The following is a 24,353-nucleotide window of genomic DNA, read 5'->3' on the forward strand; positions in this document are numbered from 1 at the left end:
CAAAACGAAAAATGTTACATGTTTTTACCCAAAACAATTTTGCCATATAGTCTAAATGATACTTTCCAACATGCACGTATAAACTTTAATACTACCTACTTTCTTACTTTTTCCCATTAAAGTTAAGCATATATAAAGAGAGGTAAACGGGTTTCAGGATGTAACAATGATTTTCATAAAAGTGACAATTTAAATGCCATCTTTATTTCTATTAAGGAAAAAGATTTAATAAACATTACAATATTAAACCAAGGAAAGATTTTGTTTTCTTCCTTAAAGATAATATCTATAAGCTTCAAGATCTTGTTAACAACTTTTCTTTTATTAATTTGCACATTAAAATTCTCCGTTTTGAACTTGTGGAAGCTAAAATAAGTTAAATTCCAATAAATAAAAGGAAAAATTTGGAAAATTTATACTTTTTTATTGATTTTCAAAGCCCTATTTTTGCTAAGTTTATATTTCATGTTATATTTGACAACTTAAGGAATTTTTTCCATTAAATGAGGTTAACATAATAAAAAGCCATAAATATTATAAAACTCTTGGTAGAACTATTTTTATTTATAATGGTATTAGCAAAAATTAAGAGAAAATAAATATATCCGATTATGAATGTCACTGCGAAGAAAAGAAATGTTATGAATTTGTTTATCAATATCAATCAATGATAAATTTAAATATTGTAGAAAATTTAGAACTTATACATTTAATAAACGCAACAAAATTTGAACCATACATTAAAATTTTTATATAACGTATGGTTGTATTATGTGTATTTTCATTTTACCATACATTAATTAATAGAATTCTAAAAAGCTTTCTAATTGGTCTCAATAACTTTAGCCTAAAGATTTCAAACAAATTCTCTTTACCTTTATTTTTGTTTACGGAATGGAAATAAGCTGTTTATTATTGCTTTAAAAACTTTATTTTTAATAATAAGGGAACTTTAAATAACAGTAATAATTCAACAAATTTTTCTTAAACTGATTTTGCTGTTGAGTAGCATCAAAGGAATTTTGCATCAACCCCCAATAGATTAAGCTAAAACAATTATGCAATCTGCTGTAAAAAATTCTGTGCTAAACATTTGCATATAGAATTAATAAAGAGTAAAAATTTAAATCTTTGTAATTTAAACAATAATATTATAATTGAAACAAATTAGTTTTCTAGAAGAGCTTAAAAATTAAAATTAATATTGTACAATTTCCATACTTAATTATCAGTCTAAAATTTTATGAGATTTTTATCAAATTTAGACAAAAAAAAACACTTGTCGAATAATTACTTCACTAAACCAGTCACTAATTTCTCCAACTACTTAAATAAAATTATTAACGATATTATTAATAAAAAAAAATTTCTTGGATTATCACCAATAATCAAACTATTTTAAATATTATTAAACAAAATCAAATCAAATCTATTTCGACCTTTCATTTTGAAGAACTCTTTAATAGCATTCTATTTTCTAACCTAAAGGATGATCTTTTAAGTTATTACTATGATTATAAAAATACTTAATTGCAAATCTGATTACTGGGAAATTCTAATTAATATATGTATTTTGATAATTATCTTTGTATTGAAAATATTTTTTATTCAAATAAGTGGAATACCCCAAAGATCTAATTTTTTATCACTTCTGGCTAATTTATTTTTACACTGTTATGAAAAACTTTATACTCTAAATATAAAATTTGTTTATACATTTATTGATGAATTAATTATCTTTAATTTCCAAAATTATACAATTTTGTTAAATAACATTTATCCTGATGCATTAATCTTGCTTCGGAATCATGATGATAACAATAATTTCAATTTTTTTTTTTTGGCTTTAAATATTAAAAATGAAAAAAATATCTACTGACGTTAACGATAAAATAATGGTTTTAAGTTTAGTGTAAATAAACTAATTACATGGAATTTTAATGTTCCATAAAATATTTATTAAATTATTATTATTTTTATCAAATAAATAGAATTAAAAGATTTATAGTAATATTTATTTATCCAAAAAACAAATCGACAAACTCCTCCAAAATTTTATTAAAAGCAATAGTTAAGTAATAGTTAAGTTTGATTAAAAACAAGAGTTAAGTTATATACAAAATCATTGAGTTAATTGTGTGTTAAAATTGTTAATAAACTTATTAACGTAAAAAAATTTTGTTATCTAACCTGATTTTTAACCCTATTCAAACCCAATTAGGACAAATACGAGGCTAAAAAAACTTATAATATTTAATTAAAAAAATGTCAAAAACATTAATATTTTCTCAAACAACCATCGAAATTAAAACGTTGTATTTAAAATTTAAATTTCCATAATTAATAAACTTTAAATTATCCAGTATAATATATAATTACATTGCGCAAATCCAGTTTCGGGACAATCTAGGGTAACAGACAAATCAAATTTGGTTTTGTACTTCAGGAAGAATGCTCCTTAAAATAATATATCCCACTTCCCTCTATTTACGCTTTAAGTTCATATTTTGTAATCTGGCAACTTAGTTACGAAAATATTTTTAAATATCTTTTGCGAGATGTGAGTAAGTGCATATACGTTTGTTCTCGCTGCCTTCAAATTTGGTCTCAATAAATTCTTACATTCTGTTTTACCTATACATAGCCGTGTTAAACATATTTCATTTACCCTAACACAAACTATTGGCTGTTAATAGGACATATTATGTAAACGGTAAAAACATAAAATTGAAGCTTGCGAATGTATGAAATATCAGAGCTATGTTTTTTAAATATTTCCATTTAATGAATCTTAAATTTGAGATTAGGGCAAATATGTATGATTTCTTGTCGCTTCATTTTCAGTCCACTTCGACTATCTCATGGGGGAAAATAGAAAGATACATCTAGTTTACATCAGCCTTTATATTCTCAATTTATTCAATGCCAAATTACATCACCCAACATGAATTAAACTTACTCTTATTCTTGTTCGAATTAATTACTCTAAAGTGCATCATTCTTTTTCTTTTTTGTGTTCAACTAACCAGTAATGCTCGGCACCTTTCACCTTGATGCCATTTATTGAGACTCCCCATGTTCCGAATCCGTGAATGAAACGCAAAAAGAGAAAGAAAACGCCAATTACCGGTCTACTGTCGCCAACATCATATACTTGAACAAATATTTATGAATGCTTATCATACAAATCGCAGTCCATTAGTCAAATGCAGAATTATAGGGGGATAATCCGGTCAAATGTCAGTATGGAAAAGGCATTAATCAATATGTTCTTTTTTTTTTAAGCGGCATGCGAGACAGGTTTCGATTTTGGGGAGATTACATTTTGACCTCCAATGCCATAACAAATAAAAATTTTAAGTAAATAAAGCTCAATACAGAATATCACTTCATAACAAAGCAGAATATATGAACTTAAGAGACGATGAAATTCTGTAATGATTAACTCTTTGCGATAATGGTATCATAATAAGTTTGGATCATTACCAATGAACGTGTTGAGAAATACTAAACACTTTGGGGGAAAGGATTACTATGTAAATATTAGAAACTTTATATTAACCCATTATCTTCAAAGTTGAATAACAAATATTCATGTAATTATTATTAATATAATTATTATTTTAATCGGTTATTACTTTACTTATCAATTCATTCGATTTCGGAAACGTAACTAGCAGTATAAATTTTTTTCGGTCTCTTTAATTTTGGTTATTTTTTAAATGTTTCAACTAGTTTATAGCTATTGAGTTATTGCTAGTATAAACATTGTATTACCCAATGTTACTAATTTATTTAACTGTGAATATTGATGATAATAGAATTTTTAATTTGTTATTATTTTACTTATAGTTTATTTAGATAATTCACTTTCAGAAATATGACTAATATGAAATCAATACTTCTGATAATCTGGACACAGGTTACTTTTTAAATTTTTTTATTATTTAATAGTTATATAATTATTAATCGTACATATCAATGCTTTATTAGTTGTTGTTATTTATTATTTCATATTTGTCCTCAAAATATATATTTTATTTTAATTCAGTTAATTCCATTCTTTGTTGTCTTTTCAAAAGTATGAAACAGACAAGTCATTATTAGTATTTTTTATACTAGTAATATATTTAATTCCCAAATTTTACAATATTAATATTATTAATAAATATTTTATTCAATTTTTTTCTGAAATGCAACTGAAAATTTGCAACCAATATCTCAGTTATCCCAACTTACGTTACTTTCGTCCATCATTCAATAATTATGCAATAATTTAATACTATATAATTATAATGGTATTTATAAATGCTACAGAAAATATTCGCTCATTTATGTTCAAATTTTGTATTTTATCCTTTTCAATTACATAGTTTAAAATAATGAAAAATTTACATAACCTTATAATTAAAAATGTTGAGTTCAGAGCCTATTCAGAAGCACACGAAGAAACAGTTTATAAATTGACAAGTATCCCATCAGACCTTAGGACGACAATTCCGAGCATGGGTTCCTTTGCAAATTTTAATCCCGATGATGTGCCCTAACTTCCCGAGAAATTTGACGCAAATTTACGCGATCCGCTGTTATGCAAAACGTTTTTCAATTTGTACATTTAAGCAAAAAAAATCGACTAAAATTGTAACTAACAAAGAGAAATCGTTTGTAGATTTGCAACAAAAAACAAAACAAAATTTTCTCCAATAAAAAACAGATTTTTTTCCACGCATTAAGCCTTGATTTATACTTCACTATTTAGCAAACCAGTGTACTATCATTCAACTGCATATATAAATGTGAAACAGATTTGCGACTCTTCCAATTATTTACACTTCCAATTAATAATTTTCAAACTTTTTTTAAAAAAAATTTGACTGGTAAATAACAGAATTTTTTCAACTTTCCACATCAGCCCCATGCTCACACTAGCCTGCCTCTCCCCTAATTACATTTAAATTGTGCTCATATTCTCATTTGAAATATTTCATTCTTTTTCAAAACGACGAAATTCAGTTCAAAAAGTTATGCAATCAATATTTGCGTGAAAGTTCGATTTAACACAATGATTGCACTATAACAATCACCTTAAAGGCAGTGCTTACGGTTTTATGGATTAAGTTCTTCTAAAAGCACTAAATGTTACCGCCCACGTGGACCAACAATTTGTCTCAAAGCGATTTTCTAAGATGCGGTATAATTTATCTCTAATTTTCTTCACCTCACCCCAAACAAAATCTATGTCACCTGGCGAAAAAGAACTTTCGTAACCGTAACCAGTCGGAAACATTGTTGCCAGTTAGCATTTTGTTAAATGGGTCCCCATATGGTTTGGGTGCACGCGAGCTGTTGTTTCCACAACGATTTCGATTTCTCACTTTTTCGGCCAATTTAATACAACTATTGTTGTTACGGGAAACATAACAATTGAATGAAATGGAGAAAAAAAATGAAAAATAAGTTGTTGAATCTTTTTTGATTGCTATCTTGTTTATTTGGTGTAAATATTTGTTACGGTTGATGTTATCAAAAACCTTCTTTCGCACGTACTACATGAGAAACATATTTCGGCAATAAATTTCTAGTTTAAAAAAATTCTAACTAACAATAGCGATTATTTAACTATTGTATTACAAGCCTTTTTAGGAATTAGCTAACAATTGCAGCGTTATTCTTAAATTATAAAGGAACAGCTAGACATTCTGTTGCTCAAATAAATTTGAAGAGCATACATTTTTGCGTTATAATCCAAAGATACGCTTTCATCGTCTTGTCACGTTTAATTTAACAAAACTGCCTTTTTTTAAAACATTTAACACAGATGGGACACCGGTGTCACTCTCTTGGGACACCGGTGTCTAATATATATTTTTTCTAACACTCTAATTTCTAGAAAAAAATATATTTTTGTATTTTTTTATCATAAAAAAGTTTTAATAGTTACTAAAAAAATCGGTTAAATAATCGGAATTATATTTGTACTAAAATATAAAGTTCAAAAAAAAGTAATTTAAATTTTGTTCCTTTCTGATTCAAAAATTTATTAATACTTGATTTTTTAACTTAAAAAAATGTCACTGATCAATTGTTTACTTTTTTTTAAATAACTGCAAATAAGTGTTAACTTCAAAAATTATTGTTTGGAAGTGAGCAGTGTCAGGGGAGATGGTATGGGAGGTCTCACTAGGTCGTCATGACCTCCCGAAGACTTTCATTATTCAGCAAATTTTACTTGGCTATTCGACAAATTTACGAAAATTTATTTTCTCTCTTTTTATTAAGAAAACAAAATGAAATTATTGAATATTACACCATCATTAATTATCTTACATTATACTTTAAAGATCTAATCAAATGATACAGATGATCGATCAAAAATGATTTAAAATCACTCAAGTTTGACTTAAAACGATCCAATCAAGTGATACAGATGTTCAATTAAAAATGATTGAAATTCATTCAAGTTCGAGTTAAAATTAAGCACTTCGTTATTAATTTAAGTTAATTCAGTTGACTCTTTAAATTAAGTGAATTCTACTCAAGATGAGTAGACTCCTTTTTTCCAGACAAATGAGTGAAATTTCACTCGAGTTGAGTTATTTTAAGTGAGTAGACTTAATTGATGAAACAAAGTATGCATAAGTGTCTTATCAGACATCTACTTCTCAATTCTTATGTCTAATCCCCACCTCGCCATTGTAAAGCCAATTTGTTAACCACTCGTCATGGAGCTCCCATTTCCTAATACAAAGGAGCCAGTTTCAATAGAAACTGAGAGGTGAGTCGGCAATTAACTCGTCTTCAAAAACCCTCTCGCTTTCCTTTAATGAAAAAGAAAAATTTTAAAAATGCAACAATGAATAGGCAAATGCAGTTTGATATGTAATGTAGTTTTCTGCATTAAGTAAATTATCAAATTATTACATACTGAAAGAACTTATCCTAATATTTACATCCATAGAAATTTTCAATGATTGAAAGACTGCATGAACAATACAATATTAAATGTTTAACCTACTTTTAATGTTTATCAGTACTTTTGATTATTTTTAATATTTAAAAAAAGTTATTATCGCTGTTACCACCGATTCAGAAAATTATCAGCAAACGTGTTTCTCACTGCTGTAACTCAAAAACTATTTCATGAAACGATATGAGATATTTCGTATTTTAAGAGAACTGATTGAAGAACATTCATATATTCAAATATTTTTGATGTGGTAATTTATTTATTTTTTGAATTGTTTTACATCACATGGGAAGATTTCTTTTTTGCGCAGCAATATTCAGTTTAACGAAAACTATTTGCAGGGAAATCATGATTTTTCGGTAGCTTATGATTGTATATGAGTAAGTCGTTTCGCTTTGTTTTAATTTCTGATTAGTTTTGAGGAAATTTAATTGTCTAGATCAGGGGTTGCCAAACTTTTTTGATCATCGACCCCTGTATAATTTTTCGAAATCTCCATCGACCCCTACAAACGTAATTTTCTGTTAATTAAAATAAAACTCTATTAGATACAGTGTTTGTACATTTATTTTATGATTTTAAACATTTATTAAAGTAATAGTACATTGTGTAACTATAGTTTTATGAAAAATATATTAATATTGAAATTTACAAAAATTGGTCAATTTTGTAATTTTCGTAAAAAAATACAAAGTGTGCTATAGTTTTGTCGCGGGCTGTACTAATCCATATTATTAAAGCTTACCTTCTTTTTTGTGCATTGATAATTAAAATTGATATCTAAACCAAACGAATGGTTTTATCGAAACAATAACTAATTATCCAAAACTATAAAAGTTTTAATAATGACACTGCAAATATTCAACACAGTTTGCAAAGACAGCTGATACTGCGTATGATATTTGCATTTGTAACGTCAATGCTCGTCACACGTGACATTTGGACAAGCGCACATATGCATATGACTTATAAACTGCGCTGAGTTCGTGCCACTGCGCGGTGGAACGTAAATACTTGTTTCACCCCAATAAATATACGTTTATTAATTTATGTTTTATAAAGAAACTGATATTGAGTCAATTATAAAAAAATTCACAAATTTTACATACTTAATTAGGTATGTGTGATTTGCGTATTGAGAACTGTTTTTTTTTTAAACCCACAATCGACCCTTCCGATTCGGATAGACCCCCATTCGCCCCCCTGTCTCAGATCGACCCCCGCTTTCGTTAAATAGACCCCTGGGGGTCTATATAGACCACTTTGGCGACCTCTGGTCTAGATTAACGAATTTACAAAATTTTAGAAAATTTAATCACAGGGAAATAATAATTTTTTGCAACTGTTATATTCTTGTGAATACAGATTTAAAAAAAAACTCTTATTCTTCGTTAAAATTTTCAATTCATTTAAGAGTTATTCAATTTTTATTATTTCTTATATAACTCGAAGGATTAACAAAAACTATGCATTTTTCCATCTTTTGTACTAAACAGAAACAAAATATTCAGCTTTCATTGAAAAAAAGAAACATTTCAATCTGGGAACTTGATGTTAATATTTATATAAACTAATATCTCGAATTCTTTTATTCGTTCTTTGCCTTCAACTCTTTACTTGAACTAGAAACTTATGACAAGAAAATTAGCAATCAAACTTAAAATATTTTTGCTACTGTAGTTTGTGACTTCCTCTCATTTGACATCCTTTTCCCCCTCCTTCTTTTGGAGTTTTTATTCATTTTAAAGGAACTTTTTTTTCCATTTAGACATTTATAATTTGAATTTTTTAACATACATATTTGATTTAAAATTTAATTTTCTTCAGGTTGAATGTGATTTAAGGGAAATTCCGGTTTTCAAAATTATAGTTCTTTATTACCACACATTTAGTGAAAAATATGAATTAACGTTCTGTATGGAGATGACACTTTTGCTAAAAATTCCATAATTCTGGTTCATGAAACCAAAATATATAGTATTTAAAACGGTTCCTTGATTCCTTGAAACGGGCTTGATTCATCCTCTTTTCTTTCGAGATTAATATCTTCCTTGATTCCTTGACTATGCATGATTCTTTATCGCCTAACGAGATCATCGCCAACAAAACCAATTATTTTTATTTTTTGAAATGTCGGATGCTATTTAGGCAAAGTATGAAATAATCGTCCTGATGAGGTTATTATGTAAATGATGTGCATGTTACTGTGAATGACCGAAATCGGTGGTTGTTGACTTTCACCGGTGAATGTTGACAATCAAATTAGCCACTTCGGTGAATGTCCGAAATATTTATTACATCCGATTTGATATTAATTTATTCGCGGATATAATTACATTTATTCGATATTTTAATACTTACTGACGATAGATTAGAACAAACATCAGTGTTGGGAGTATCGGGCAAATATATACCGGGCAATGGCACTTGACTTTAAAAAAACATCAGTGCAGGGTATACCGGGCAAATGTATACCGGGCTGTGGCACTTGACCTTAAAAAAACATCAGTGTAGGATATACCGGGCAAAGGTATACCGGGCAATGGCACTTAACCAGACCTAGTATGACTAGACCTTTGGTAAATGTCAGAAATATATACTACGTCTAGTGACACTTTTGCTATAGCTTAAACATTTGAAAAAAATTAAACAAAGCGTTTGAATCAATTTTAAACTGATAACAAAATTATTGCTTTAAAATTAAAAAAAATAATGATAAAAACTGAGCCAGATAAGAGTAATTAGAGTAGTTGCTTTATACAGCGCATGTGCGGAAAAAATTTTCTAAAAAAATTATCCAGGTGCATCTAAAAGTGGATGAATATCCCAAGACACCATTTAAAACGTACATTTTGTAGTTTTTCCGTTTATATATAACGGTTTCTGGGAAATTCAGGTTTTTTTAAATTATAGTTCTTATTGCCTCACATTTAGTAAAAAATATGAAATTGAAAAGTAAATTTAACCAAATAAATGGTTTCTATACCAGCTCTAAGGTCTCATAATAAAATTATCAAATGTTGTCACATTTACCAAATTTTATCATAAAACCATATTTTATTGTTAATTTTGCCAAATTCTTAATCGGGCTTTTAGGTGTTCCCAAAGAGACATTTTACCATATTCAGGTAGTTTTGAACATACTTTTTTTCTCATTGTACAATTTTAATAGCAATATAAAAAACAAACTTAATTAGATTTATGCATTATCATCTCTTCTTTAAGCCATTAATCTGATCTTTCGAAAAAAAACGCGAATTGTCCGTAGAGCTGAAATGGTCAATGTCCTGTACTTAGTTATCCCAAATGTTTTGGGTTATCCGAGATTTCTTAGGCTGAAGAGCTAACTTAGTACACTTTAGCTGGGTAAATTTTGGGTGCTTATTTTAGCAACGCTATTTTAAGTTTGGTTGCTAATTTTCTTGTCATAAGTTTCCAGTTCAAGTAAAGTTTTCAATCGCATATTTTAATACTATTTACATTCAGGTAATTTTATAAAATTGCACTTATATTTAGGATAATTTCATCATATATTTAAACATTTCATAACATTAATCCCTGAACTCGTTTTCTTAAGTTGTACCTTTATGCACAGTTAAAAACATGGTATCAAGCGATCATTTTATCGAGTTACTTTAATAATTATATCTGTATTTCAATTTCTTCCATATTTCTTAAACTCATTGTTATTTCTTGTTGTATAACTGTGTCCATCAAACTGTTTCCATGAAACTGGTTTTGCTGCCCTCAGGGACTAACTAGAAGTGTCGGGACCCAAAGAGACAATTTAATACGGAGCTCTAAAAAATAAAATATTTTCATTTTTACGGAAAAGTTAAAAATAAAAATTTCTGTTGATGTTACATATCTGTGGTTTGATTTCCGTAATCTATTATAAATTTCAAACGTTCTTTAAAAGATAAATATATGACGTTAAATTTTTAGACACTTTCATTTTTTATACTAGCAAATGTATAAATAAACAAGTTAATATTTTACTCCGTAAGAAATTATGGTTCAAATTATGGTAAAAAGTATCGCCAATCAGGGTTTCATGAACTTTTTACCAATTTATTTTGACCACATTTTATGAAACAAAAAATCTGACATACTGTAATTTTTACAGTAATATTTGCAGTAACATCATTAAATCAATGTAACTAAATGAATAATACTGTAAAAATTGCTGTAAAATATTTCACAGAAAAAATTGAATTTATGGATTTTGCACCTTGGATGCTAGTACTTTTTAACGTAAAATTAATCTTTCAATTTAAGGAAATAATAGCATTTAGTTAGATTCAAATCGTAGAATTACTTTAGTTAGCTTCGAAATATTGTTATCTACCTATAAAATAGTAAACGGGATAATTTTTATTCCTTTTCTAAAAGTAATTTGTTTTAAGCTTTTAACGTCTGAAAAAGTCTCAGTCGTCATGAAATATCATGACGCGTTGGTTACCTGATATCAAAACGGCCAGAAATGAATAACTTTAGACACTAAATGATTTCAATCTCCATAACGCGTCGCATAAAATGTTTTTTGCGTTCATTAAATGTTTTTAAAATAATACACGAATTTCTTTTATCAACTCGTAAAAAGCAAATAACTTTTAAAAAGTTTTGATCGTTGTACGACGCAGGTTGAAGAGGTTAGAAATCTTTAATTAACCCGGTTAAGTTAGGTGTGTTGAGTTTAAGCAAATATTATTATTCATTCTTGACTCTCGGGTCATCCAAAGAATGCAGTTCCCAATCCTTTATTTCAAAGTCATAGTTCCAGACGTTAACTCTTATAATGAATTAAAACAATAGTTAAACTAGAGAAGAGCCATTGTAATATGCTATACAAAGACATGTCTACTCTTTTAAGCTGTGATTAATAAGCGACTTGACTCTCTACGCGTAAGCAAGTCAGGAGAAAGCATGCAACCCTGCTTGACTAACTTTTGTTCCAATGATCGCATTTTTACAATCTAAAATCCTATCTAAATGCTTCAAAGGGTTGATCTCAACAATGGAAATTATTTAGTACTAACTATTAAGTAACGGAATCAGACTTCGAAATTGTACTTTTTTCTGAATCAACGTGATGTTTTTCAAGACATTCAAATTTTGAGGAATAGATGCAATTTGGAAAATATGGTTTCAGTAGTTCAACCAGGAGAGCGTTTGAAAGGTTGGACTCTTTGTCAAATGCACTTTTTGCTTGTTTCGTCCCGTCTTAGAAATTTGAGAACAATGTCTGAGAACAACGATTTGGAACCACGCTCGTCTTTACTGTCTTGGGAACAACGAGCAAGAAGTTTTCGTTTACTTAAACCACGCTCGTCTTGACTGTCTTGGGAACAACGAGCAAGAAGTTTTAGTTTAGCTTAAACCACGCTCGTCTTGACTGTCTTGGGAACAACGAGCAATAAGTTTTCGTTTAACTTAAACCACGCTCGTCTTGACTGTCTTAAAAACAACGAGCAAGAAGTTTTCGTTTAACTTAAACCACGCTCGTCTTGACTGTCTTGGGAACAACGAGCAAGAAGTTTTCGTTTAACTTAAACCAAGCTCGTCTTGACTGTCTTGGGAACAACGAGCAAAAAGTTTTCGTTTAACTTAAACCACGCTCGTCTTGACTGTCTTGGGAACAACGAGCAAGAAGTTTTCGTTTAGCTTAAAGCTAATCAAAAACTTCTTGCGCACAACTGAAATATTAGTTTCCTCAAGGATAATTACATGTAAAATAATTTTCAATGCTTATTTACTAGTTCATAATTTTATTTAACAATAGTCAAAAATTGAAATTTTGAAAAATTTTACAAACATGTATTTACTCTTTAAGCTATGTAAATTTAAAAGACAAAATGAGAAATTTTAATCAGTCGAGTCGACGACGATGATAACGAGTCAGACGAATATTTCTTGAGAAATATAAATTAAGGAGTACGAGTTTTTTTTAAATCTATAACTCAAGAATATTTTACTTATTTCTTTTCTATAACTTTAGTTTCGAAAAAAAAATTGAAATCATGCCTTTGGCCTCCAATATGGAGACTTTTCAATTAACTAATAATTAAGAAAAATTAAGTGTTTTGAAAAATAATAAAATAAAGCTCCATTACTTTTCACTTTTTAAAATAAAACAAGAGGCATGCATAGAGAGAGTCAGGGGGGAAGATTGTTAAATACTTGAATTTTCAGAGATCTAAGAACTTCGACAAAGTGGCAAAAATACAAATTATTTTAAAATTTCACGATTTTGATTACGATAGTCTTGGCTACATAAAATAAACTAACGATTTTTTGTAGAAGTGATCATATTTAAATAAAAGGCAAATTATTGATTTAAAGTATGACAACAAAATATGGCTAAAAATACGTCTAAAAATTTTTGATCATCGTTATTAATGTATAGTTAAACAGAAAGTATTGTTTAGATTTTTTTAACATTATCATTTTGCTGAATTGTGGGTAAACTCTATTAACCGAACTAAATGCCTATCACTTAAAAAAAATTTACTGTCAAATAAAAAATAATTATGTTGTGTAAAATATTAAGATGTTATAATAATTTATTTATTAAAGATTAGTCATAGATATATTTATTCATTTAGAATTAGAATTAATATCAGACATTATAAGATTAGTCAATATAAGTCCAAACATGTCATTTTTTAGAGTAAAAACACATTTTTAAAGTGTAGAGTGTGCAAAAAAAAACGGACCACCCAAAATAACTTTTGATCCAATGATAGAATCTTCACGCTCTAGAACTCATTCGTAATGATTCGAGGGGTTGACCCCAAATATGCTAATTAAATAGTGCAGACAATATTTTAAGTTAAGAAATCAGACACAAAAACGTACTTTCTCTAAATGAACATAACTTTTTTCAACAGAATCGGATTTCTGACCTTTTAAATATAAAGGATAGCCGCAATCTGGGAAATATAGTCCTAATAGTTTGGTCAGGAGAGCGAACCAAAGTTTGGACAGCTCAATGTTAATTTATTTTTTGTATATTTCACCATATCTCCAGAACTTTTTAAGCGAATGGAAAAAATTTTACTCACAATTATAAAATTCGATTATATTAAGATAATTCTATGCAAAAAAATAAATTTTAATAAATATTTATTATTTTTTTGTATTTTATATAATAGTAGTCGAAAAGAAATTAAACTGTACAATTACTGTGTAATAATACTGCATATTATACGGTATTAATACTGTATAATATATACAATTTCTGACATTATTTTAAAAAGTACAATTATAAATGGCAAAATTCAAGAGAAAGCAGTTGATTAATACCTGAGAAATCAAATTTTATATATACGTATTTTTCAAAAATTAGATTTCTCAGGAACTAATCGATCGATTTCAATCAAATTTTGTATTTTGATATTTAAAATTGTATTTTGTTAAAATGGTACATCACAATTTAAAAATTTTCGACTATTATTATGTAAAATAATAAAAAATAACAAGCATTTTTTTAAAAATATATTTTACATGGAATTATATTTGGATAAACGAATTTTATTATTGTGTCCAAAAAAATTTTTAATTCGCTTAAAGAGATCGCGAGAGACGGTAAAATACGCAGAGTAAAATTTAGCTACTCCAGATTGCGGCTTCCTCCTATATTTCGGGAGTCAGAATTCCGAATACGTCGAAAAAAATTTACGTTTATTTGTGAAATTACGTTTTGGTGTCTGATTTCTCGACCTAAAATATCTCCTGCACTAATTAATTAGCCTATTTGAGATCCTCTCAAACCTTTAAGATTAAGTCTTGGAACGTGAAGATCCGATCATTAGACCAAACGTTATTCAGGATGGTCTATTTTTTTATTTTGCGCATTGTACACCGTATATAAGTTTGTTCAAAACGCGTGTGTTCACTTACGAGTTAAACGGTAAGTTAATTTTAATAACAAGTGATCAAATAGATAGTAAAAATTTAACAATTGAATTCAAAATCTCAATTTGTACATAACCCCTCATAACAGCTAAACAACTGTGAAAGTGAAAGCAACTGTTGACGCATCCCCCACTAAGCTGATCTAGATCATTTGAATAAACATCCAGTCACGATCCATGTTTTCAAATGGTAAAGGCATTTCGATTTTTTTTATATTAATTCTTTTCTCTTCTTTTTTTCATTCTCTAGTGCACTAGACCGCTTTGGTCTCCACTAATTGACCACCTGCACTGTCGGTCACCCGTAAAAGAAAGGTCAAGCAAGCTGTGGGAGTCATGTTTTTCTTTTAGTTGTTCTTTCATTTTTTTTTCCGATTTTTCCGTGTTTAGCAATTTGTTGAAAGCATAACCTGACGGTTAAGCATCATTCTTTTTTCAATTTTTATTTATCTTACATATCTTTTTCGAATATTAAATGAAGTGATCCAAATTGCAAATTTACAGACTAAAAAAATTTTTCTAAAATTTATATTCAGTAAAAATTATGTGTGGGGGAAATGTGCAGATATAGTTACTTTATTAAATTTCCAACAATTTTAATATGAACTATAAACCTTTGTATGGAATAAAATCTTTTTAGCAGCGACTCAAATTATCTTAGCTTTAAAAATAAAGTTTATTTTATATCGTATCATTATTTTTTTTTATATTTTACAAAAGCTTATAAACACTAATTTTTAAAGGGCAAAGACTAAAGAATAATTGTATAGAAAATATTTTAAGTTCATTCATTTTTTAAAGCATTTTAACAGTTTTAATAATATAGTTATTAAAAAAAATTGCATAATCTTTTCAAGGTTTGATCCTTTTATAATGTATTTTATAATGTATCTTTATAATGTTTTTTTTTCATTGAAAAACTACAACTTCATCAAGAATAATTTTCTGTAGATCAGTTTTATTAATATTGTTATAAAAACGCATTTTATTTAATCTTTGTCACAGATGTTTTAACTTTCGATTTACGTAAGGGGAATAGTTTTACGTTCTTTCAGTTTTTTCTTTCCATTTTCAAAACGCGTTAAATAAGATGATGTAAATTTGTTTCAGAAATTTGTATTTTTGAAATTTGCATAAAAAAGGATGTAAAAATATAGCATAAAATTTTGTTAGATCATATATTATTGAAGATGGTACTGAAACGAGGTAATCGAGCTAATATTTCTCGAAATATAATTCAATTACATTTATGTACCACAATGAACACTTCTTACGTTTTTGATTGTATTTGAATGCAGCTAAAGTCTAACCGAACGCAAAATTCCCCTTGATTACAGAATTATTTTTAATATGATTCAAATTGTAAAAAATTATTTTAGTCTCAACAGAGTTGCTTGTAAAAATTCATACTTTTCATGTAGGTCAACCAACCAATAATGTGCCCTTTTTTTTACTTAATAAGCACCAGTTATAACTACTAATATTTAATATTCTACAAAAAAATCTTATTGTTAGAAAAAAATCAATAAATAAATCAAAAGTATGCTTTATGTATAATTTTCAATTTATCTTACGACTTTATAATGCTTTGTGAGTCTACAATCAATAAAATTATTAATAGTTCGAAGAAAAAAACAAAATATTGGAAGTTCATATCGTATAAAGAAACTTTCTTAAATATCAAATAAAGGTTTATATTTTCAAACATTTTGTTAGTTACTAAAAATTTTATCGTTTGTCATTGTGTTATCGATGTTCGTTTACAGTTGTTTTTCACCGTTTGCAAAAGTCATGCGATCTTCTCATAATATCCGTGTTTATTAAATGTCGTTTTTATCCCTTAACAAAAGCCATGAGATATTCTCATAATATCCGTGTTTATTAAATGTCGTTTTTATCCCTTAACAAAAGCCATGAGATATTCTCATAATATCCGTGTTTATTAAATGTCGTTTTTATCCCTTAACAAAAGTCATACGATATTCTCATAATATCCGTGTTTATTAAATGTCGTTTTTATCCCTTAACAAAAGCCATGAGATATTTTCATAATATTCTTATTTGTTGTTTCTCTCCTTTAATAAAAGTCATGAAATTTTTCTCATTATAGAATTGAAGCTTTAAATCTAGTTTGAAACTCGGATGTATATTACATAATTGCACAAATACTTGTACTTGCTATAATATACTTGCACTTGCCGATGATATACTTGCACTGGTTCAAAATGGCAATCATTATCGTGGAATATATTTAATACTATGTTTCAGGATTAAGACATTTAAACAATTCTAATTCCTAACAAAAGAATAAAAATGAGTATTTTATAACGAAGAGTGCAGATATTACTTATTTGTAAATGCTTACCATACGACTAATTTATTAAAATATGCATAGTTTTTGCAGAAATTTTACAAAATAACATTGAGAGCCGTGATGGTTCAGGGGACAGAGCGTTCGCCTTCCAATGATGTGAACCGGGTTCGAATCCCAGTAAATACGAATTCCGCATCCGGCTTGCACCAATCACAGTGCTGACGTGAAATATCCTGTGTGGTAGACGGATCATGGGTTAGAGTCCCCTTGCCGTCAGGATAACCGTGGGAGGTTCTCGTAGTCTCCCTATCCATGTAACGCAAATACGGGTTAGTTCCATCAAAAAATCCTCCACAAAGGCAAATTTCCCCCAATACTTGATCCAGGAGTTCCCTTGTCTTCTGGATTGGGTTCAAAATTGCAAGGCTACGTAGTTGAACACTAGTAGTCATAAATCCAAAAATCGGGTCGGCTGCTCAGCGACGGTTATAAAATAAAAATATATAAAATAAAATAACTTTGAAATTCGGATGATTACACGGCCTTTTTATTAGAATGTGTTACATAAAAAAAGAAACTTTTTTCATTTGGAACACAAAGAAAAGCTTTCTAGGTTTATTTTAGCTTGTTTAATAAATTTTGGTATTGAAAATAATGAAGAAGACGCACAAATTACATTCCCTCAACAATGTTTGAAAATAATTTCGCGTCAATAGGTTGACGCCGATTGATTAACTTTTGGAAACGAAAACAAAGTAAAATAAAGTAAAACTTTTACATTGACCATTAATAAGTTTAAAGTCAATAAATGTTCTTGAAAATTATTATAGCAATTACATAACGTTAAATTTAAAGGATAAAAATTTTTTTACATTTTTGCTAGGTAAAATAATAAAAAAATTGGAAAGAGAGGGGGATATGAATGAAAACTATATTCAGAAGTATTCGATACTAGTATAAAACTATTACGAATTAACGTATTACAAAGTTAAACTAATACGAATGTAGTTTTTCAACAATAGTACTTAAGCCCAAAAAAAATTTAAATTTTTCGCAACATCCTAGTCCGAATTTCAATAAATACTTGAAGCTTTATTTTTTAATCAAAGCACGAATGGAGCTCATTTTATTTTCCAGTGACAAAGCCTTTCGAAAATTTTTATTTAAATTGCCAATAAGCTCTTAAAATAAACTCTTATAATACCAATAAACTCTTAAAAATTGCCAATACCAACAAACTCTTAAAACTTAATGCCGTAGTGTTTTAGGTCCTCAAAACACTTTTGGTGCATTGAGAAAAATAATATCATCAAAACTACCAAAATATTGTAAAATTTACCGTGTTTATGACTTTATGGTATGGTATAAACCCTATTTTATTGTTATGATTTAACAATAAAATAGGGTTTTATAATATGTGATGAAATTTGGTAAATGAGATAAAAGTTAGTAATTTTATCATAGTACGCATATGATATTTAAATATAGAATTAACTTTTTCTTTAAAGATGGCACTGAGGAATGTCGAAAGTACCAAAATATGGTGAAATTTACCGTGTTCCCGACTCTATGAGTGCTTTGGTAGTGATTTTGGTAAAATTAACAATAAAATATGATTTTATAATGTGTGATAAAATTCGGTAAATGAGATTTTGGTTATTTTATCATGATACCTTACAGCGGGGCACAAAAACCATTTATTCGGTTAAATATACTTTTCAGTTTTTTTTTTTTACTAAATATACTGTAAAAAGTTCAGTCTGAAAATCAGAATTTATGGTAAACCGTTTGTATATGAACGGAAAGATTACCAAATGAATAGCTTAAATACCATATATTTTGGATTTTTTTACCAGAATTATGGCTTATCTTTTTATCAGAAATTTCATCATCAGACAGTACGGTAATTTCACTAGAATTTTTTTATCCGTGTGCAGATTCTGATTCTTCTTCAAGACATTAACTTGAATCCGTTTTACAGAGTTTCTGAAAACTTACTGACTCGATTTTTGATACTCTGTGTCATAATTACTCTCTTAATAAATAAAGTCCATTTATGTATTTGTTTAAACCAGAACACTTTATTATATTAATAATAAATTATCTTTTTTATTAATATTTAATATTTTTACGAAAATATTTTTTTAACTGTTTGCATACTAATTGTAAGTAAAGCATTATAAATATAAAAATAACAAAAACTCATTGCTTCGAAAACGTTTTTTGATTTTCTTCTGAATTATACACCTTTAACATTTTGTGATCTTTCGTTACAGACTATTCTATTGAGAAATTTTCAAAGAACATCAGCATTAGAAGACGGAAGGAGGTATGCTTCTCCGGCAAAGCGTCTCGAAAGTTTCACAAGTAGATATACAATACCCACAAACGTAAGTATTCATTTTATTTGCACAACTTACTATTGAAAATCATAAATCAAAAGTTAAGGAAACTTTTAATACCACTTCTTTAAATTTAACTTTTAATTTTAATTACTTTTAATTAATAACCTTTAATTATATCCGTTTATAGTAAAAAAACGTACTTTTTCTCACAACTATCTGATTTGAAAGATGTTCACGGGATTTTTTGGATAAAACAATAAATAATAACAATAAATAATAACAATAAATACTTTATACTGTTTTAATTTTTAAGCAAAAATGATGTTAAAAATTTTAAAACCTATCCAGTTCTGATATTTAGGAATTATACATAAATATTCAATAATATTAATAAATGTCTCATTGTACACTCACTTATCTATTAATATGGTTTTCATTCTTTTTCTTTTTTTAAATAAGAACCTTTTAACGATTGCTGCCTTTTTAAATGATATCACGATGTTACGTTTAGCTAAAAACAGTTTACAGATAGAAAGCTGTATAAATTTATGTTAAAAACCCTTAAGTTAGCTGAAACTAGTGAATTTATTAGTTTTCTTCCATAGTCATAAATTCTATAAAGTTAAATAGTACAGTTAACTCCGTTACAAATCAATGAATTTAATTTGTATACATTCTTTTGTAAAGATAATTTTGAATGACTCATATCTTGTTATAAAAAAATCAATTCTAAAATATATTTTCTGTTCCAACAAGATATATAATTAGTTCCAGACTTTTATAGGCTAGACTTAGCTCCTCTTCCATACTTCCAGACTTGGAGCATCGCGAACTTTAAATCAGTTCCTGAAAAAGTATATTTCTTTTTTATTACACTTAAGTTCATTATGTTTCTCAATAAGTAATCTATTTTTCTGATTAACTTTAGACAGTAAAAATTTTAATAATGGATCTATTTCTTTGCTGTTCTTGAAAAATGATAAGTTAAATGTTTCTATTGCAATTAAAACAATCAAAAAGAATAAAATACTTACATTTTTACTTCGGAACAGTTATAGATATTATTGGCACTCTGAGAAAAAAAATTATGGTAAATTTACCGTACAGTACCGTAAAGACATTTCTGGTTAAAAAAACAAAAATATAATTCTGGTTAATAAAACCAAAATATGCGATATTTAAACCATTCACTTGATAATTTTTCCGTTCATATGATATTGATTTACCGAAAATTCCAGTTTTCAACTTTATAGTTCTTATTACCACACATTTAGTGAAAAATACAAAACTTAAGAGTAAATTTATTTAAATAAATGGTTTTTATGTCAAGCTCTAAAGTATCATGACAAAATTAAAACAATTTTAGCTCATTTTACCGAATTTTATCATAGATTACATAACTTTATTAATCTTTAATTTCACCAAAATCATTACGATGTGCTCCAGTAAAAATTATCGACATTTTTGGTGTTCTTATAGAGGCAGAAACACGATAAATTTTACCATAATCCAGTAGTTTTGTCCATATTTTTTTCTCGATGCATCATAACAGCTGGAACAAATTCATTTAAATCAATCTTAGTTATAATTCGCAAAATGCGATATTATTGAGCATTTTTTATCCATTTCATAACTTCGTTGTCTTTTTTATTATTCAATGCCAATTCCTTTTTGGTCTCTTTTGGAAAATAAAAGACTATATTAAAAGTTACCACATTCTGAAAATAAAAGAATAAAAAACGCTAACAATGACGGTGATGGATCTGTGCAGTTCTCGGTCACGAGTTTTCACACTGATGTTAATCTGGTGATTGCTTTACAAAGACACGGAATGCAAAAAGAGCAGTTACTGTTTTCTATTCAAACATTATTCCCGTCCAAACACATGCTACTGTGTATCAGATACTGTTCCAAAGATTGAAGTTTTGAAACGCTCAATCTATCATCCAGCTTGAAAGGTTTTAGAATCTGACACTATTAATTCAATGGCGTGATAACTTGAGGAATTATTGAATTCGTGCTTAACGGGATACTTACAAAGTCTATAACGTTGAAAAAATGTATGTGGGTATCAATATCATTACTGTTATCTGCGTTTAAATAAGCAAACGGAACTTTCAATAGTGTTTTTGCGTGATAACTACAACATATCTAAAAACAGCATATTGAATTAAGTTCGTGCTTAGCGATATGCTTTCGAAGTTTACTGTGTTGTCAAATTATACCCGGAGAAAAATATTTTGGTAAAATTGCCGTGCTTTTTGGTGTTTCCAGAGAGTCAGAAATAATGTGCATTTTACCATATTCTGATATTTTTTACCATACTTTTTTCTCAGTACCTCATAACAGCTGGAACATATTCCTTAAAATCAAGCCAATATTTAGTTATAATTCGCAGTATGCCATCTTGTTGAACATTTGTTATCCATTCGATGACTACGTTTGCCTTTTTTATTTTTCGAAGGCAATTACTTTTTTATCTCTATTGCAAAAGACTTTACCACATTTTGATATAAACAAAATTTAAAAAAAAAAAAAAAAAAAAAACTGGACGATAACGGTGATGGATCTGAGCAGTTCTTGGTTCACGCATTTTCACACTGATCTTAATCTGGTGATTGCTTTACAAAGACGCAGAATGCAATAATAGCAGTTACTGTTTTTAATTCAAACATTATTTTTGTCAAATCTAATGTTACTGAGCAGCAGATATAGTGTCAAAACTGAAGTTTCGAAACACTCCACCTATCATCCAACTTGAAGGGTTTTAGAATCTGACACCATTTATTCAGTAGCGTGACAACTTAAAGAATTTTTGAATTCGTGTTTAAAGCGGTACGTTATAAGTCTATAATGTTGAAGAAATATCGATATCATAATCCGTGTTTAAATAACAGTGTGGAATTTTAAATAATATTTTTTGGGTGACAACTACTAGAAATCAAATTATACACGGAGAAAAAAAATCTGGCAAAATTACTGTGCTTTTTGGTGGTGCCGTAGAGGCAGAAACGCTATAAATTTTACCATATTCTATTATATTTGACCATACTTTTTTTTCTTAGTATATGGAGAAATAATTAATGAATCCATGGGGATCAATATCATTATTTTCATCTGTGTTTAAACGTAAGAGTTCAAATAATGTTTATGTTTCAACATAACTGAATCATATTTAACAACAACATGCAAAATTAAAGTCGTACATAGCAGGTTTCATTCTAAGATTAGAGTAGTGATAAATTATATGACGAAATTATTAAATAACTCAATGGGAATTAACATTGTAATCTCCATCTGTGTTTAAATAGCTTCGTAGAATATCTAATAATGTTCTTGTTATTACACACCAAAACTGGAGGATATTAAAATAGTTAATTAAGCCAGTTGTCTGTTAAGCGGGTCATGAATATTACGGCTCAACGATTATAAATTAATAGCACGATAAAGGCAATGTAGTTAGCATTACACATCAGTTCAAAAGTACGTATTTAACTTAATACAAGCCGTTAATGTAATATTAATATAAATTTATAATCGCTTAAAAGCATTTACTATACGGTATTAAATAATCTCAACAATAAGTCGTATAAAAGATCTATAGCTTTTAATTAGGTTTTTCAAAGTGACTCAAACGAAGATGGAATTTCAACATCAAGGTTCAATAATTAACTTTTACGGCATATCAAATATAAATTTCAGGTCTCAAAATGTGCTCTCATATAAAATAACATACAAAAATTTTAAATCAAAAATGAAAGACAACTTTTATTTGCTTTAAAATTCATTAAATAAAGCTAATTTGTCCGACATTTGTAAAAAAAACATGCTTATTTTATTACTCATTCTATTGTCTCATGAGTATAATCAAATATAATAAAATTTATTGCATTTTAATAATAAATATTGATCGATATTTTATTCATTGTTTAAAAGGATTAGGATATCAAATCACATGTTATTTCACAGTGACCCTTGTATTTAATGAGTAAGAAATGATAAGACCACTATCAAAATCATTAAGAAATATCAAATGATTTGTGTCTTAAACAGAACAAATCCTGATATGTTATTAAATTAATGTAAAGGTGATATTCCTTTTTTTACATTATAAGCGCAATAATGCTTGTTAAAGTATTTTTATACGCTATAAAAAATTTCGATTGATAAACACGCATTACGAAATATTATTAAGGATTTCATCAATAATTTTTTATTCTTAAATAAGTTATTTAATTATTTTTAGCTTGAAAGTGTTCTCACAATTAGAATTGTGGAGAAAGAAATAAAGGATAAACTATGAAAACTTAAAAAAATTGAAAATTCTTTTTTCGAGAAACATTTTTGGTCTGGTTTTCATCATAAAAATTTCCTTTATGAAAATTAATTATAAATTGTAAGAATAATAACTAATAACAAATTAAAATATTTCCTAAAAATCAATTACATTTTTTTATGACAGAATTGTTTATGCTTCCCATTTACTTAAGTATAGTATCGAAATTAAAGGATAATTTTTTTAAAAAAAACACATGCTGATGATTGGTTATTTAGAGCTTATTGACATACTACGCCAATGGATCACTAAATGTATGAACAGCCTAATAGTCAACAGCTGATTTGAAACAGCTCTACAGCAAATAATTATAGTATTATTAATTATTTGGCTCTAATCAACAATATGCGTCTAAATCAGAAATGTTACAAAAAATAGAAAAATTTTACCGCATATATTACACTGACTAAATCCAAGGCCACAATTTTTCCCGGTAACAACATGATGACAGCATGGCAGCACTAATATAAAAGAA

The 24,353-nt window shown here is 27.9% G+C and overlaps 1 protein-coding gene across 1 annotated transcript in view; it reads left to right on the top strand.

Annotated features, from left to right (window-relative positions):
* LOC107442647 (uncharacterized) overlaps positions 1–24,353 on the top strand; it is a 91,849-nt gene that overhangs the window by 61,674 nt on the left and 5,822 nt on the right. Inside the window, exon 2 of the mRNA XM_071181443.2 lies at positions 19,474–19,587. Coding sequence (XP_071037544.1) covers positions 19,474–19,587 — 114 coding nt within the window. The remainder of the gene's footprint in view (positions 1–19,473; positions 19,588–24,353) is intronic.

This window comes from Parasteatoda tepidariorum, chromosome 8, assembly GCF_982258835.1.
Source record: "Parasteatoda tepidariorum strain Cologne lab strain chromosome 8, Ptep-v5.0, whole genome shotgun sequence".
Classification (NCBI taxonomy): domain Eukaryota; kingdom Metazoa; phylum Arthropoda; class Arachnida; order Araneae; family Theridiidae; genus Parasteatoda; species Parasteatoda tepidariorum.